We start from the raw sequence: 17,941 nt of genomic DNA on the forward strand, positions 1-17,941 counted from the left end.
ACTGAGTTCCCCAGTACCCTCTCTGGGCAATCTGTAGCTATCAGACACTGTTGAGTATAAATGAAAACATTGCCATAAATAAAGAGGCAAAAATGCCCCAGCACAAGGATGGTTACAATTAGGAGCTGGGTCAGATTACAGGACTGAGTCTGAGAGCCAGATAGGGACCAAGCAGAAGCCGGGGTTCCATATCTGAATGCCCACTCCATGCACACTTCAAGCACACTCTCTCTGTCAATGTCCTGACCATTGGTGACATTCTTAACCCACCCACACTGGGGTTTTCCTGAGCCTTTTATATATTCTCCTGAATCTCCCTAGAGACTGTGGGTAGGTGACTGGCTTAGGGTTGGGGCGGGCACCCTAGGACAAGCTCTTCTGTCAAGAGGCTGGCCCTGAAGGACCAAACTAACTGATCAATAGGTTAACAAGCTGGTTAGGGGTAGAATTCCAATTGTTCCACTGCTCATGCCTTCTCAAAGTTGACCAACATCTCCCTCCTCCAGGCTGTGGGATCCACTTTGAAGTGTTCTCTCTCACTGGCCATCCCTCAGACAGGCCCTCCCACTGCCTAACCTTTGCCCTTTCTTATTAGCCTGATCTCATCCCAGCCTCCATAGCTATGTTTAAAGTCCACCTCCGGGGAACACACAGATTGAATGTTCCAGATAATTCCTTTTCCAGTCCTGCCTGACATTTGGCTGGAAGGCTGTGTATCTGGACTTCCTGGGACACTGGCTGAGGTTTGAGGAAAGACCTCAGTACTACCTGACTACAGGATGAAGCTGGCCACTGGCTTCTTGATTTTGTGGCTCAGTCTGGGGGATGGCCTGGCTCAGAGTGACACCAGCCCTGACGCAGAGGAGTCCTATTCAGACTGGGGCCTACGGCACATCCGGGGCAGCTTTGAATCTGTCAACAGCTACTTTGATTCCTTTCTGGAGCTGCTGGGAGGGAAAAATGGAGTCTGTCAGTACAGGTGCCGATATGGTGAGTGCAGTGTTTCTCTTCTCGTAAAAACTATTACTGGTGGACTTGTGAACAGCTGGAGCAAGGTCACAATCTGTCATGCGCTTTTTCCTGTCGTTCATCTCTTACGTAGGGTTGCCGGATTCAGCAAATAAAAATATAAAGACACCCAGTGAAATCTGAGTTTCAAATAAAAAACAAATAACTTGTTAATATATTTGAAAAATTGGGGACACACTTATACTGACAAATTATTTGTTGTTCATCTGCAATACAAATTTCACTGAGCTTCCTGTATCGTATCTGGCAAACCTATTATAAAGAGCTTTTCAAGACTTGTTCCCTGGGGCCACTTTAATGAGTTTGTTGTGAGGCTGGTACCTAGGAAAAGGCAGCATGGGTGGGCGGAAAGAATATGAAAGGTCTTTGTGAGGAGTTCTTAGGGATGAAAGCTGAAGCAGAACATTCAGAGAAAATTCCACCAGCAGGTGAAACAGCTTCCTCAGTCACTGTGCTAAGCTTGAAAATGGATTCTCCTTTCCCCCTAATGCAGTTCACACCTTCCTTCAGCTCTGCCAGTCTCTGATGGGCATCAATTTGCCTGACTCTCCCAAGAGAGCTGTCCCTGCTGCCGCTGCCGTAATGAGCAATGGCAGGCTTTCAGTGGATGGGAAGGGATTGCTGCCCACTGACTCTGCCCACTAGGAATCATACCCTGAGCAGGCCTGGGACTGTTCCTCAGGCCTGGTACCAGATGTAGAGTTGTGAACGGGTAGGAGCACCATCTTGCCTGGGTCGTAAAGAGGGTAGCTGGGTGCCAGGGTGCACGTCTGGCTGCCAAACAGGAGCCCTGGGGCCAGTTCTTCCTTCACTCTGCACTGGAAGTCAATGTAGTGGGAGCAGAATGCAGAGCCCTGGACCTTGCAGCTGGAGGCAGGGGGTAACTTCAAACACGAATGAAAATGTTTTTGAAAGCATACACAGTCTCATATAGCATTAATTTTATGGTTTAGTTTATCAAATATTTCATCATGGGATTAGAGATGAAAATGGTGAGTCAGTTCAGCCTAGTGGGAAAACACTGGAGAAATATTTTCTCCACTCAACAGGTAAAACTCAGCTTCAGAAAGACCCAACAAAGCTACATACTTGCTGGACTCACCCAATCAGTCTCTCTCACTCCTTTTTTACCATCCAGCAGAGGAAATCGCTTCCTTCTAAGTAGAGAGTGACTAGGAGACAATGGTTAATTGTTCCTCCAGAACCAAAAGTTTTGCCACATAGAAGTTTCGACCACATAGGAATATGGTGAAAAATGAAGCTGCATCTTCTCTGTGAAGATTCCAGAGGGTAAAAAGCCTGCTCTCTGCTCAGACCCACTGGGACCCTTAGCCTTGTCTTTGTTGGAGATGCCTTGTTCCTGGACTGTTCTCACCTAATTTGCATGGAGGGGGCAGAAAATGGGTTAACTCACTTCAGATATTTGATCAACACAAGTGCTGTTTTCCTTCCTAAAGGCAACACAAGACTGAAGTCTGTGGTTTAGGGTAACAGCAGGAAGTTTTTAGGAAAATAAGAATCAAACCCTCTTCTTCCTTCTCTAGCATAACGACATTAAAAGATCTCAGCAGATTTTGGTTGCAAGCCTCTACTTGGGCAGGGTCGATGTCAGCAGCCACTGGTGGGGGATGGGAATAGTCAACAGAGAGATTGCAGGAAAGCAAATAACTCCACTTGCTCTGCAAAACAGAACCTGTTCAAGGAAGGGCCTGAAAAACACTTAGGAAATAGGGGGTTAAGCTTGTTACCTTTGGAACCCAGCCAAGCCACGAACCTGGAGGCTGTGCCCAAACGGTAGAAATATCTTCTCAAGTTGATTGTGAATCAAGCAGTCTTTTGAACAGATAACATCTAATAATTAACTGGGTCTGTTCTTTTTCAGTTTGCTTTGTGATACATTTCTCGTGCACAGTGCTTCTCTTCTCACTTTAAAGCAGTGGTTCTCAAACTCACTTGTCCTTTGAATCCCCTGGAGAGCTTATTTAAACACTGCTAGTCTCCCACTCTTCTTAGTCTGATTCTGTAGGTCTGGGGTAGAGCAGAGAATTTCATTTCTAAGAATTCACACATGATCCTGATGCTGCTGGTCCTGGGACCACACTTTGAGAAAAAACTGCTTTGAAGGCTACCATCTTTTGCCAGAAGGAACAATTTAGCAACAGTTAGTTTACAAGAAAAAAATTTGATAGAATTTACCACTACTTAAAACAGTGGTCTTCAACCTTGGCCCTGCGCTTAGAATCTCCTGGGGGTCTTTAAAAACCCCTGTCCCCCAAATCAATTAAATCAGAATCTCATGGGTTGGACATAGGATTTTAATCATTTCCCAGGTGATTACAAAGTACGACCAACGTCCGCAGCACTGTTTAAGAGGTCATTCTTGGAGAACTTCAGCCCATGTGTTGTTCAGGTGGTGAAGGTGTGTTTGTATCCTGGTAGCCTACAATAGCACATCAACTGCTTTCTACACTTCTTATATCAACAGCAATTCATTTTTATATCAACACACAAATCTGTACTTGTCAAAGGATTGGGCTATAAATATAATGAGATTCAGCATGATCAATAGCATACACAGCACAAGTGGAATAAGGGATGTGCACTAATGTGAACAATATTCCCTCTCCCCCCCGCAGAGATTCTGATTCAGTAGGTCTGTGGTAGGACCCTAGAACTGCACAGGTGGTCCTGAACCAGACTTTGAGAAATCCTAGGAATGGAAAAGTCATGGCTTTGAATTGGGGGGAAAGGCAATCCTATTGCTGATGACCTTAGGCAAGTTACCTAACTCCCTCAACCTTTGTTTCCTCATGTTTGTGATGTTAATAATACCTACCTTGCAAGGTTGTGGTAAGAATTAAAGATCATAAATATAAAGAATTAAGTGTTATGTATGGAGAATGGCAGGTACCAACCAAATTTTATAAGTGTTATGAGAAAGACAGTTTGGTGAACAGATTTACCATGCATTCCAATTCTTCCAGTTCTCTTTCAACATAAAATAAAAAACCAGAAATCTCAGTGACTAGATAATACCTTCTCAGCTTCTGGAAGAAATTATTGAATGATGATTTAAGTGTTCTGTGCCTTTATGAAGGTCTCTGGAGGAGGATATCTGAAGCAGAATTTCGGTGTCTTATAAACCATGATTGAAGATACTGTCCACACTGTCACATTTTGATAAAAGGACCTCATGATGAATTTCTTCATGGGTTTAGTTCTAAGAAAAATGTATCTTTAAACGTTGATCTTTTTTTCAAGGGATCTTTTTATCTGTTTGAAATCTTAGAGCAAAATTTTATGAACCTGTGAGTTTGTATATTTTTCCAGGGAAAGAATTCACAGCCTTCATTAGATTCTTAAGAGGATCCATAGCCCAAAAAAAGAAAACAGCTCCTGGCTTAGAGGCAGAGATCATTCTCGAGCTAGGGTGACCAGCTGTCCAGATTTGCTGGGACTGAGGGAAGCGGTGGGGGTTCTTAGGACATGGGACTTTCAGTACTAAAACAGGGACGGTCCCAGGTAAACCAGGACACGTTGGTCACCTTACCTCATGCAGTAACTTAATCTTAGCAACCAAATAGAGATTATTGCAATAATTTAATCTTAGCAACTAAACAGAGTAAAATTGTCATAGTTCTGCTTTGTTCCCTTGGTGTGTTACTCATGCTGTATTTGAATGTTTCTGGAATTAAGCAGGATATATATTTCAAATACAGTACTCTGAAGCCTTAGTAGACTCTGGTGGAACACAGACCTTCTTCTGCAGGAAACAGTTGGATGGAGAGAATGGGCACACTCTCTCTCCAGAAGTATTAAACCTTGACCTGGGTGATAAAGCCCCAAAAGTTTTTACTGTTCTTTTCTTTTTCTTTTTAAACATCATTATTATTATTATTTTTATTTATTTATTTGTAATTTTTAAATTTTTTTTAATTTCAGTAACATTAGGTTATAACAATATATAGCTTTCAGATGTATATTGTAATATATTTCGAATTCTGTGTAGATTACATCATGTTCACCACCCAAAAACTAATTATAGTCCATCCCCTCACATGTGAGCCTAATCACCCCTTTTGCCGTCCCCCCACTTCCCCTATGGTAACCACCAATCCAATCTCCGTTGCTATGTGTTTGTTTGTCATTGTTTTTATCTTCTACTTATGAGTGAGATCATATGGTATTTGACTTTCTCCCTCTGACCTATTTCACTCAGCATAATACCCTCAAGGCCATCCATATTTTTACAAATGGTGGGATTTCATCATTTCTTATGACTGAGTAGTAGTCCATTGTGTATATATACCACATCTTCTTTATCCATTTGTTCCTTGATGGGCACCTAGGTTGCTTCCAAGTCTTGGCTATTGTGTATAATGTTGCAATGAACATAGGGGTGCATGTATCTTTATGCCTTTGCATTTTCAAGTTCTTTGGATAAACACCAGCAGTGGAATAGCTGGATCAAGTGGTAGATCTGATCATAATTTCCTGAGGATACTCCATACTGCTTCCATAGTGGCTGCATCAGTTTGCACTCCCACCAGCAGTGTACAAGGGTTCCCTTCTCTCCACATCCTCTCCAACGCTTGTTGTTTCCTGTCTTGTTAATTATAGCCATTCTGACCAGAGTGAGGTGATACCTCATTGTAGTTTTGATTTGCATTTCCCTGATAGCTAATGATGTTGAGCATCTTTCATATGCCTGTTGGCCATCCGTATATCTTCTTTGGAGAAATCTCTGTTATGATCTTTTGCCTATTTTTAAATTGGATTGTTGGTTTTTTTGTTGCTGAGATGTATGAGTTCTTTGTATGTTTTGGATATTAACTCCTTATCTGATATATGGTTTGCAAATATCTTCTCTCAATTGTTAGGTTGTCTTTTCATTTTGTTGATGGTTTCCTTTGCTGTGCAGAAGCTTTTTAGTTTGATGTAGTCCCATTTGTTCATTTTTTCTTTTGTTTCCCTTGCCCAGTCAGACACAGTACTTGAAAATATGCTGCTCAGACCAATGTCAAAGAGCATACCGCCTATGTTTTCTTCTAGAAGTTTCATGGTTTCGGGTCTTACATCCAAGTCTTTAATCCATTTTGAGTTAATTTTTGTGCATGGTATAAGGGAATGGTCTGCTTTCATTCTTTTACATGTGGCTGTCCAGTTTTCCCAACACCATTTATTGAAGAGACTCTCCTTACTCCGTTGTATGCTCTTGGCTCCCTTGTCGAATATTAGCTGTCCATAAATGTGTGAGTTTATTTCTGGGCTCTCGAATCTGTTCCATTGATGGGTGTGTCTGTTTTTATGCCAGTACCATGCTGTTTTGGTTACTATGGCTTTGTAGTATATTTTGAAATCAGATAATGTGATACCTTTGTTCTTTTTTCTCAGGAATCCTTTGGCTATTCGGGGTCTTTTGTTGTTCCATATAAATTTTAGGATTCTTTGTTCTACTTCTGTGAAAAATGTTGTTGGAACTTTGATAGGGATTGCGTTGAATCTATAGCTTGCTTTAGGAAGTATGGACATTTTGACGATGTTAATTCTTCCAATCCAAGAGCACAGAATATCTTTCGATTTCTTTGTGTCTTCTTCAATTTCTTTCAACAATGTTTTATAGTTTTCAGTGTACTGATCTCTCACCTCTTTGGTTAAGTTTATTCCTAGGTAATCTATTATTTTTGTTGCAATTGTAAATGGGATTGTATACTTAATTTTCTTTCTGCTACTTTGTTGCTAGTGTATAGAAACACAACTGATTTTTTTTCAAAGATTTAATTTTTTTCCTTTTTCTCCCCAAAGCCCCCTGGTACTTAGTTGTATATTCTTCAATGTGGGTCCTTCTAGTTGTGGCATGTGGGACGCCACCTCACTGTGGCTTGATGAGCAGTGCCATGTCCACACCCAGGATTCAAACCAATGAAACTCTGGGCCGCCTGCAGCAGAGCGCGCAAACTCAACTACTCGGCCATGGGGCCAGCCCCCAAAATGCAACTGATTTTTGTATGTTGATTTTGTATCCCACGACTTGACTGTATTCCTTTACTGTTTCTAAAAGCTTTTTAGTGGATTCTTTAGGGTTTTCTATATATAAAATCAAGTCGTCTACAAAGAGTGACAGTTTCACTTCTTCTTTTCCAATTTGTATCCCTTTTATTTCTTTTTCTTGCCTGATTGCTCTAGCTAGGACTTCCAATACTATGTTAAATAAGAGTGGTGACAGTGGGCATCCTTGTCTGGTTCCTGTTCTTAGAGGGATAGCTTTGGTTTTTCTCCATTGAGAATGATATTTGCTGTGGGTTTGTCATATATGGCCTTTATTATGTTGAGGTATTTTCCTTCTATACCCATTTATTTAGAGTTTTTGTCATAAATGGATGCTGTATCTTGTCAAATGCTTTCTCTGCATCTATTGGGATGATTGTGTGATTTTTATTCCTCATTTTGTTAATGTGGTGTACCACGTCGATAGATTTGTGGATGTTGAACCATCCCTGAATGCCTGGAATGAAACCCACTTGATCATGATGTATATGATCTTTTTGATGTACTGTTGTATTTGATTTGCTAGTATTTTGTTGAGGATTTTTGCATTGATGTTCATCAGTGATATTGGCCTTTAATTTTCTTTTTTTGTGTTGTCCTTGTCTGGTTTTGGTATCAGGATGATGTTGGCTTCATAGAATGAGTTAGGAAGCCTCCCCTCCTCTTCAATTTTTTGGAGGAGTTTGAGAAGATAGGTATTAAGTCTTCTTTGAATGTTTGGTAGAATTCACCAGGGAAACCATCTGGTCCTGGACTTTTATTTTTTGGGAGGTTTTTAATTGCTGTTTTGGTCTCCTTACTGGTGATTGGTCTATTCAAATTATCTACTTCTTCTTGGTCTAGTTTTGGAAGGTTGCATGTTTCTAAGAATTTATCCATTTCTTCTAGATTATCCAATTTGTTGGCATATAGCTTTTCATAGTATTCTCTTATCTTTTATATTTCTGAGATGTCCATTGTAATCTCTTCTCTTTCATTTCTGATTTTATTTTTTGAGCCTTCTCTCTCTTTTCTTGGTGAGTCTAGCTAAGGATTTGTCAATTTTGTTTATCTTTTCAAAGAACCAGCTCTTGGTTTCATTAATTTTTTCTGTTGTTTTTTTTAGCCTCTATTTTGTTTATTTCTGCTCTGATTTTTATTATTTCCTTCCTTCTGCTGATTTTGGGCTTTGTTTTTTGTTCTTTTTCCAGTACCTTTAGATGCACTTTTAGATTGTTTATTTGGGGTTTTTCTTCTTTGTTGAGGTAGGCCTGAATTGCTACTTCCCTCTTAGAACCACTTTTGCTGTATCCCACAGATTTTGGCATGTTGTATTTTCATTTTCATTTGTCTCCAGGAATTTTTTTATTTCTCCTTTGATTTCTTCATTGACCCAATCGTTGTTCAGTAGCATTTTGTTTAATCTCCACATTTTTGTGACTTTTCTGGTTTTCTTCCTGTAGTTGATTTCTAGTTTCATCCCTTTGTGATCAGAAAAGATGCATGGTATTATTTCGATCTTCTTAAATTTATTGAGACTTGTTTTGTGGCCTAATATGTGATCAATGCTGGAGAATATTCCATGTGCATTTGAAAAGAATGTGTATTCTGTGATTTTTGGATGGAATGTTCTATATATATCTACTAAGACCATCTGGTCTAATGTGTCCTTTAAGGCCAGTGTTTCCTTACTGATCTTCTGTTTGGATGATCTATCCATTGGTGTAAGTGGAGTGTTAAAGTCCCCTACTATTATTGTGTTACTGTCTATTTCTCCTTTTATGTCTGTTAATAATTGCTTTATATATTTAGGTGCTCCTATGTTGGGTGCATAGATATTTACAAGTGTTATATCTTCTTGTTGGATTGTTCCCTTTATCATTATGTAGTGCCCATCTTTGTCTCTTGTTACAGTTTTTGTTTTAAAGTCTATTTTGTCTGATACAAGTATTGCTACTGCCGCTTTCTTTTCTTTGCCATTTGCATGGAATATCTTTTTCCATCCTTTCACTTTCAGTTTGTGAGTGTCTGTAGGTCTGAAGTGTGTCTCTTGTATGCAGCATATACATGAGTCTTGTTTTTTTATCCAGTTGGCCACCCTATGCCTGTTGATTGGAGCATTTAGACCATTGACATTTAAAGTAGCTATTGATAAATATGTATTTATTGCCATTTTGTTACTTTTTTCCTGGGTGTTTTAGCAGTTCTTCTCTGTTCCTTTCTTTTTCTCTTGCTCTCTTCCCTTGTGGTTTGATGGCTTTCTTTAGTGATATGTTTGATTTTTTTTTGTCTTACTTCATTGCTTTCTTATTGTAGGTTTATGATTTGTGATTACCATGAGGATCCTATATAATATTCTACGTATATTACAGTCTATATCGAGTTGATAGGCTCTTTAGCTTGACCTTTTTCTAAAAGCTCTACTTTGCACTCCCCTCCTCCCACGTTTTATGTTTTTCAAATCATATATAGTCTCTTGTTTAGTGTGTCTGTCCATTACCCTCTTATCATTGAAATAGGTGATTTTAGTACATTTGAGTTTTAACATTCATGTTATCTTCACAAGTAGTTGATCTGATACCTTTACCATATTTTTACTTTTACAAGTGATTTTATTGACTGTTTTTTTCTGGTTTTCTTTTTTTTATAACTTTTTTTTAAATCTCTATTTGTGGTCACTGCTTTCCCACTTAAATAGGTCCCTTCAGCATTTCTTGTAGAACTGCTTTCTTGGTGATAAGCTCCTTTAATTTTTGCTTGTCTGGGAAGCTCTTTATCTCTCCTTCCATTCTGAATGACAACCTTGATGGATAGAGTATTCTTGGCTGCAGGTTTTTTCCTTTTAGCACTTTAAATACATCATGCCATTCTCTTCTCGCCGGCAGGGTATCGGCTGAGAAGTCCGCTGATAGCCTTATGGGCTTTCCTTTGTATGTCACTTGTGGCCTTTCTCTTGCTGCTTTTAGGATTCTCTCTTATCTTTAATTTTGCACATTTTAACTATAATGTTTCTTGGTGTGGGCCTCCTTGGGCTGATCTTGTTTGGAGCTCTCTGTGCATCCTGTACTTGGAGATCTGTTTCCATCCTTAGGTTAGGAAAATTTTCATCTATTACTTCTTCAAATAAATTTTCTGCCCCTTTGTCTCTCTCTTTTCCTTCTGGGACACCTATAATACGAATGTTAGTGCACTTGATATAGTCCCAAAGTTCCCTTAGACTGTGCTTATTCTGTCTAATTCTTTTTTCTTTTTCCTGCTCAGCTTGGGTGATTTCCCCTAGTCTTGTGTCTAGCTCACTGATCTGTTCTTCTGCATCCTCTACTCTGCTCTTGAGTCCCTCTGGTGAATTTTTCATTTCCAGCATTGCATTCTTCATTTCTGATTGGTTCTTTTTTATATTTTCCAGTTCTTTGTTGATGAGCTCACTATGTTCATCCAGTCTTCTCCCAATATCTGTGAGCATCATTATGAGATTTTGTTTGAACTCTTTGTCAAGTAGATCACTTGTTTCTGTTTCATTTAGTCCTTTTTCTGGGGTTTTGTCCTGTTCCCTTGCTTGGAAAGTATTCCTTTGTCTCCTCATTATGCCTCTTTCTCTGTGCCTATTTCTATGTATTAGGTGAGTCGGCTATGTCTCCTGATCTTGGAGGAGTGGCCTTATGTAAGAGATGCCTTTTGAGGCCCAGCAGTGTGCTTCCCTCTCGTCACCAGTCCAAATGACACAGGAGTGACCCCTTTGTTGGTTACTTGTGTCTTTCTGCTGTGGAAGGCTTTCTCTTAATGTAGGTACCCAGGGAGTCTAGTCTTTCCTTCCCTGGCCAGCTGTTTGTAAATCCGGTTTGGGGAGCTTCAGCACCATTGGCTACAAAGTCTATCAGCACACTCCTGTTGCAATTTTCCTCTTAATTGGGTTGGTACCCAGTGTAGATGGTTGCTAGGCTCAGGGGTTTACAGTTGCTATAGGCCTCAGGCCTACAAGGCTATTGTCAGGTCTCTTAGGAGTGCAGCTGAGTGGGTCTGGCCCTAGGCATGGGAGCACTCAATTGTTTCAGGCTTTGGAAGGTGGGGCTGATCCGTTTTATGGCTATTTGTGAAGCACAGGTCTTCTGCTGCTGATAAGCCTCACCCCCCACAGGACCACATAGACTGTCAATACAGTCCTGGTCCATGCACACTTCCCAACCCCCTGGAGTGTACCCTGATGCCCCACTGCAAAGGCCTCCACCTCTCCAGCAATGCTCTCCAGAGTTCACCTGGTCCTCACACAGGCCCTGCCCCACAGACGTGCACACACTTGCCTGCCTGTAGAGGATCAAGGCACCCAGTCAATGCAGGCTGACAAGTAGCCTGAGGGCTTGCTGTTGGGTGGGGCTGATCCCTAGGACAGGCTGCCTGCCTTGGCTGAACTGGATTAAATCTGTGCTCCAGTGGGTGTGGCAGGCCCCTGGGCTAACAGACCAAGGGAAGAACGTCAATGGCGTCCACCGGGGTTTGTGTCAGCATGCTTGGACCAGGTCAGAACAATGGCCCCCACCAATGTCTCAGTCTCTGAAGAGGTCCCTCCTCTCACCAAGATGCCCCCAGAGCCCACCAGGTGAGTCTCATTTCACCAACGTACTGTCAGTCTTCCCTCTGGTGATTTTAGGTTGCTGAGACAGGTGAGTTTATGCATGGGCCCTTTAAGACCCGAGTCTTTTCAGCTTTCATCTGATAGCTTTTCTGGGGGTATCCTCACTGAAGTTAATAGCCAGCCAAGCCAGACAGTAAGATCCTTGTCTCAGTTGTGCTGAGTCTGAAGGATGCTTATAGCAGTATTGGCCCCCACTCTGGACCTCAGTCCTCCAGCTGCGTACCTTAGGGTGGCTCCTGCCTGGCCAGCTGAGAAGCTCTGCTGCTCCCAAAGGTGGCTTTTTTTTCCTCTTCAGCAGGGATTTCTGCCTCTTCTGCCTTAGTCAGCACTGTCCCTTGTTGTGGGGGTTCTTTTTTATCCAGTTTTCAGTTTCCTATCCAGGATAATTTTTCCAAAAATAGTTGTAACCTGGTTGTGTTCATGGGAGGAGACGAGTTCAGAGTCTCCTTATGCCACCATCTTGACGCGATCCCCCTCCAGTTTCTAGAGGTTACTCACTGTGATGGTTAATTTTATGTGTCAATTTGACTGGGCCACAGGGTGCTCAGATTTACTGTTCTTTTCAGTGACATAATTGAGAGAGAAAAAGATTGGGCCCAGGAGGCAGTGTACACACCTGTGGGTAGAGCTCTTGGGTTTCATGGCTAACGTTCCTCCTAAATATCCATTTGTCTTTTAAGCATTGTGTTTTATGGTATTTCACTTTATTCAGAAGTTTTTAATTTTCGTAAGATCAAGTCTATCAGTCTTTTTCCTTATGGCCTCCAAATTTCCTGTCTTGCTTAGAAAACCATCTTCATATCAAGATTATAACAACATTCTGCTAGTTTTTCTGTGAAAGCAGCCATAGCTAACATATAATAAATGAGTATAGCTGTGTTCCAACAAAACTTTTTTATGGACACTAAAATTTGAATTTCATATGTCATAAAATATTGTTCTTATTTTCACTTTTTTCCTCATTTAAAAATATAAAACCATTTTTAGCTGGCAGGCTCTATGAAAACAGGCAATGGGCTGGACGTGGGCCGTCGCCTGCCAACCCCTGAACTAGAGAACCAAGTTGTCAGTCTCCCACTCCTAAAAATAGCCAAAATCAGAAAATAAAATTAATCTGTGGACATAATACATTATTGATGCCTAAACTCAAAACATCAAACTGTAAAGACTCAACAGAACTCAAAACTACCAAACTATGATTTGAGGATATAGGACAATGTTTTTGCCTAGACTCAAACTATCATCTTTTTTCTTAGAGCTCTTACTTCAAGCTTCATTCCTAAAGAGAATTTCTGCAGCTATCATAAAACATTGAATACAATAAAAATAACCTTCCTCAATAGCAGGCCACGGGGGAAGTGTTTATTGTTGGTGTTCCATTCTGTTTCTAACTGCAATATCAGAGTTTTATCTTCTGTGAGTTATCAAGTGCAAAAAAAAGGCAGAGAGTAACCCAGGAAACTGGTACTGAGTCTGCTGCAAAAGACTTTTATCAGCAAAATTATTAAAGAGATAAGTTTCACCATCAAATTTAGACATTTTTTCTTCACTAAAATTTTTTTCCTGAATTCTGTAATGCTAGCATATGCAGAACATTTGTAAAAGAACAATTCAAAGAAAAAATAAAATCACCATAATCTCACCTCCAAGACAGAATACACATTTAATCATATGACATAGTGTGATTATTTTCATATGTGTAATTTGATTACTATTATTATTTAATACACTTTACTTATTTCCCCATTCCCAGTGCTTCTCTCTCTCTTGTTCTCTCTCTCTCTCTCTCACACACACACACACAGACACAGCAGGTTAGTAAGGTAGGTTTTATCTCTCAAGACCTTTGAAAAGTAACACACGGATTACTGGTGGGGTGGCAGATTCTGTCAACAAGTACAGTACCTCTCCATTACAACTAACAAGAAACATTGGGTAAAAGTAAAACATTAAAGAAACACACACACACACCCCCACACACACTCAAGCTAGAATGAAATAAAGGGAAACCGTCAAGTTCCAGAAATGAAGAGGAACTGCAAAACCAAAGTGGTGAGCAGGAGCTGTTGCTGCCTACCCTTGGGGCTTTCAGGCTGGAACATTACTCTAGGGGCTGTGGAATGAATTTTAATGCCCACACAAAGAGAGTAAAAATAACTTTCACCTGTAAGAATTGGGAAGTTGGAACTGAACCATTTGTATAAAGCTTAGAACCTGAGGAGCTGCCTAGTCTGTTTAAAAGGGATTAGAAAACCTCTACCCAATATTCCAAGAAAGAAGCAAGGATGCTTTCTATTCACCTGGGGCTGGGGCTTGAAGGAGGAATAAAGAACACCCACTAAAAAAATCACTACCTCAAACATATTCTATGCACAGCTGAGGAATCTGAATTTATACAGTCAGGCACCACGTAATGATGTCTTGGTCAAAATGGACCACCTATAGACAGTGGTCCCATAAGATTAGTACTGTGCAGCCTAGGTGCGTAGTAGGCTGTACCATCCAGGTTTGCATAAGTACACGCCATGATGTTTGCATGATGAAATTGCCTAATGACGCATTTCTCAGAAAGTAACCCTGTTTTTAAGCAACACATGACTACAGTTGGCCTCGTGTGAGAATCCCAAGTTGAGAAATTAACATAAATACTGGTGTCTCAAATATCTTGAAACTCCTAGAGCCACAGCAAGGCAATTGGGGAACTAGTCTGTAGTACGTGACCCAAAGAATTCCTTTAGAAAAACAAGCCCTTCTGAAGATGAGAGCTTACTAAAAAATTACACACCCTGAAGGAGTCAGTAAACATTAAAAGTGAAAGAGTTAGCATCCCAAGGACTGGAGATAATAAAATAATATAACCAGAACATTTGAAGGGCTGGCCCCATGGCTGAGTGGTTAAGATCGTGCACTCTGCTTTGACTGCCTGGGGTTCACCAGTTTGGATCCTGGGCACAGACCTACACACAGCTCATCAAGCCATGCCAAGGTAGCATCCCACATAGAGGAACTAGAAGAACCTACAGCTAGGACATACAACTATGTACTGGGGGGCTTTGGGGAGAAAAAAAAGAGGAAGATCGGCAACAGATGTTAGCTCAGGGCCAATCTTCCTCAAAAAAAAAAAAAAGAAAGAACATTTGAAATTATAAAGGAAATCAAAGAAGGAATAGAAAACATAATTTGAAAAAAGAGAACTCAATGAAAATGAATACACTGACTTAAAAGAAGAATCAAATAAAATTCCAAGAAATGAAATTTATAGTCATTGAAAGAAAAAACTCAGTGCATGGGTTAAATAGAAGAGTAGGCAACCTAGAATTAGTTAAATGGAAAATAGATTTGATGAAGATAGTCAAAATTCAGAATATAGAGAGAAAAAGATGCGAAATATGAAGGAGAGGTTAAGATATATGAAGGACAGAAATAAAAAGATTCTCCATTCAGTAATGAGAGGCCCAGAAGGAGAAACTAGAGAGAATGAGAAAAATAAAATATTCAGATAATGGCTGTGAATTCTCCAAAGGTGAAAGAAACCCAAATCTTCAGATTGCTCCAAGCAGGATAAGGATATACAATCCACATCTAGATACGTTGTAGTAAAACTGTGAGGATGTGGAGAATTGGAATGCTGGGGCATTGCTGGTGGGACTGTAAAATGGTGCTGCTGCTGAAGAAAAGAGGTTGGTAATTCCTCAAAAAGCTAAACACAGAATTACTATATAACCCAGTAATCCTACTTAGGTTATACCCCAAATCATTGAAAACAGATATTCAAACAAATACTTGTACACAATTGTTCATAGGGGTACTCTTCACAATAGCCAAAAGATGGAAACAACCAAAATGTCCATCAGTGAATAAACAAACTGTGGTATATCCAGAGAATGGAGTATTATTCAGTCATAAACAATGAAGTACTGATACATGCTACAACACAGACGGACTGTGAAAACATTATGTTAAGTGAAAGAAAGTAGGCATAAAACGTTACAGATTGCATGATTCCATCTATTTAAATATCCAGAATAGGTAAATCTCTAGAGACAAAAAACATATAAGTGGTTGCCAGGGGTTGGGAGGAGGGAAGAATGGAGAGTGGCTTCTCCATGTGTGTGGGGCCTTCTTTGGAGGGTGATGAAAATGTTTTGGTATGTTAGAGGTAATGTTTACACAGCATTATGAATGTACTGAATGCCACTGAATTGTATACTTTAAGATGATTAATTTTACTTTATATGAATTTCACCTCAATACAAAAAGAAAATAGATAAATTAGACTTCATCAAAATTAAAAACTTTTGTTATTCAAAGAATACCATCAAGAAAGCAAAAAGATAAGCCACAGAAAAGCAGAAAATATTTGCAAATCATACATCTGACAAGGCATTTGTATCCAGACTATATAAAGAACTCTTACAAATCAACAATAAAAAGACAACCTAATTATAAAATGGGCAAAAGACTTAAATAGACGTTTTCCCAAAGAAGATATATGAATAGCCAATAAACACAAGAAAAGATAGTCAACATAATTAATCATTAGGGAAATTCAGATCAAAACTATTATGAGATACCACATCACACCCACTAGGATGACTACAATCAAAAAGACAGACAATAACAAGTGTTGCTGAGGATGTGGAGAAATTAGAACCCACGTACATTGCTGGTGGAAGTGCAAAATTGTGCCACTACTTTGGAAAACAGTCTGGCAGTTCCTCAAAATGTTAAATAGAGTTACCATACAACCCTGGAATTCTTTTCCTATGGAGAAATGAAAACATATTGTCCACACAAAAACCTTTATACAAATATTTGTAGCAGAATTATTCATAATAGCCAAAAAATGGAAGCAACCCAATGTCCCTCATATTCTCTGGCAATGAAAAGGAATGAAGTACGGATATATACTACAACATAGATGAACCTTGAAAACATCATGCTAAGTGGAAGAAGCCAGACACAAAAGGCCACATATTGTATGGTTTCATTTATGTGAAATGTCCAGAAAGGCAAGTTTATAGAGACAGAAAGTTGATTAGTGGTTGTCTAGGGCTAGGGGAGCGGGAGACGGAGAGTGACTGCTTATGCGTATGGGCTTTCTTTTGGGGATGATAAAAATGTCCTAAAATTAGATTGTAGTGATGGTCACACAACACTGTGAATATGCAAAAACCTATTGAATTATACACATTAAATGGGTAAATGTATAATATGTGAATTATATCTCAATAAAGGTGCCATAGAAAAAAAAAGTAATGAAAAAAGAGATCCGAATCATAATGTCAGCTGCAGAATTTATGTATGCTGAGTAACAAGTCACCCCCAAATAGCAAACATTTATTATATCACATAGTTTCTGAGGGTCAGGAATCCTAGAGTGGCTCTTCTGGATAGTTCTGGCTCTGAGTTTCTCATAAGGTTGTAGTCATGCTGCCAGCTGATGCTGCAGTCTCTGAAGATTTGACTGAATCCAGAGGATCTCCTTCCAAACTTATGTGGCTGCTGGCAAGAGGCTTTAGTTCTTTGCCACATGGACCTTGCCATGGGCCTGTTTGCAACATGCCTTCTCCCAGAGTAACTGATGAGAGAGAAAGAGTGTGTGCAAGCCCAAGACAGATGTTGTAGTCTTTTATAACCTCATCTTGGACCCAACATACCCCCACCTCTGCCATATTCCCTTGGTCACACAGACCAACCCTGAGACAATACACAAGGGTATGAATCCCAGGAGACAGGGATCACTGGGGACCCTCCTGAACCACCATCTTATACACATGTTGTACCACAGCAACAAATACCCGAACAGACTGTGACAAAGACTGCTTGTTGTCCCCTAATCTCCTCCCCCTTGTCTACAGTAATAAGCCCCTCCTCCCAACTTTAACCTGGGCTCATGACTGCCTCTATTGAATAAAAAGTTCATTTCCTAGCCCACCTTTGCAACTAGGTGTTGCCATTTGGTTAAGATCTGGCTGAAGGGAAGTAAGGAAGTGATGTGTGTAACATTCTGGAGTGTGTTTATTAAAGAAAGGGGCTGTGACCCTTCTACCTCCTTCTTCCGTCCTGCTGCTTGTAATATGGATGTGTTGGTTGAAGCGCCATTTTGGACCATGAGAGCCAGGGCTCTATTCTAGGGCTGGGAGAGCAGAAAGCTAGAAGCAGCCTGGGTTCCAGAAAAGTCTAGATTTACCATACTAGCCTTATGACCCTTAATTATGGATTTTTATGAGATGTATATTTTTTTAAGCATCT

The 17,941-nt window shown here is 40.1% G+C and overlaps 1 protein-coding gene across 3 annotated transcripts in view; it reads left to right on the top strand.

The window, feature by feature from the left end:
- The first annotated feature begins 649 nt into the window (after positions 1–649).
- Positions 650–17,941, top strand: part of PLA2G12B (phospholipase A2 group XIIB) — a 29,312-nt gene continuing 12,020 nt past the window's right edge. For all 3 annotated transcript variants that reach the window (XM_046652125.1, XM_046652126.1, XM_046652127.1), the window contains exon 1: positions 650–990. In XM_046652125.1, coding sequence (XP_046508081.1) covers positions 780–990 — 211 coding nt within the window. In that variant the 5' untranslated portion in view covers positions 650–779. The remainder of the gene's footprint in view (positions 991–17,941) is intronic.

The sequence above is a fragment of the Equus quagga genome, chromosome 2 (assembly GCF_021613505.1).
Source record: "Equus quagga isolate Etosha38 chromosome 2, UCLA_HA_Equagga_1.0, whole genome shotgun sequence".
In the NCBI taxonomy this organism is placed as follows: Eukaryota; Metazoa; Chordata; class Mammalia; order Perissodactyla; family Equidae; genus Equus; species Equus quagga.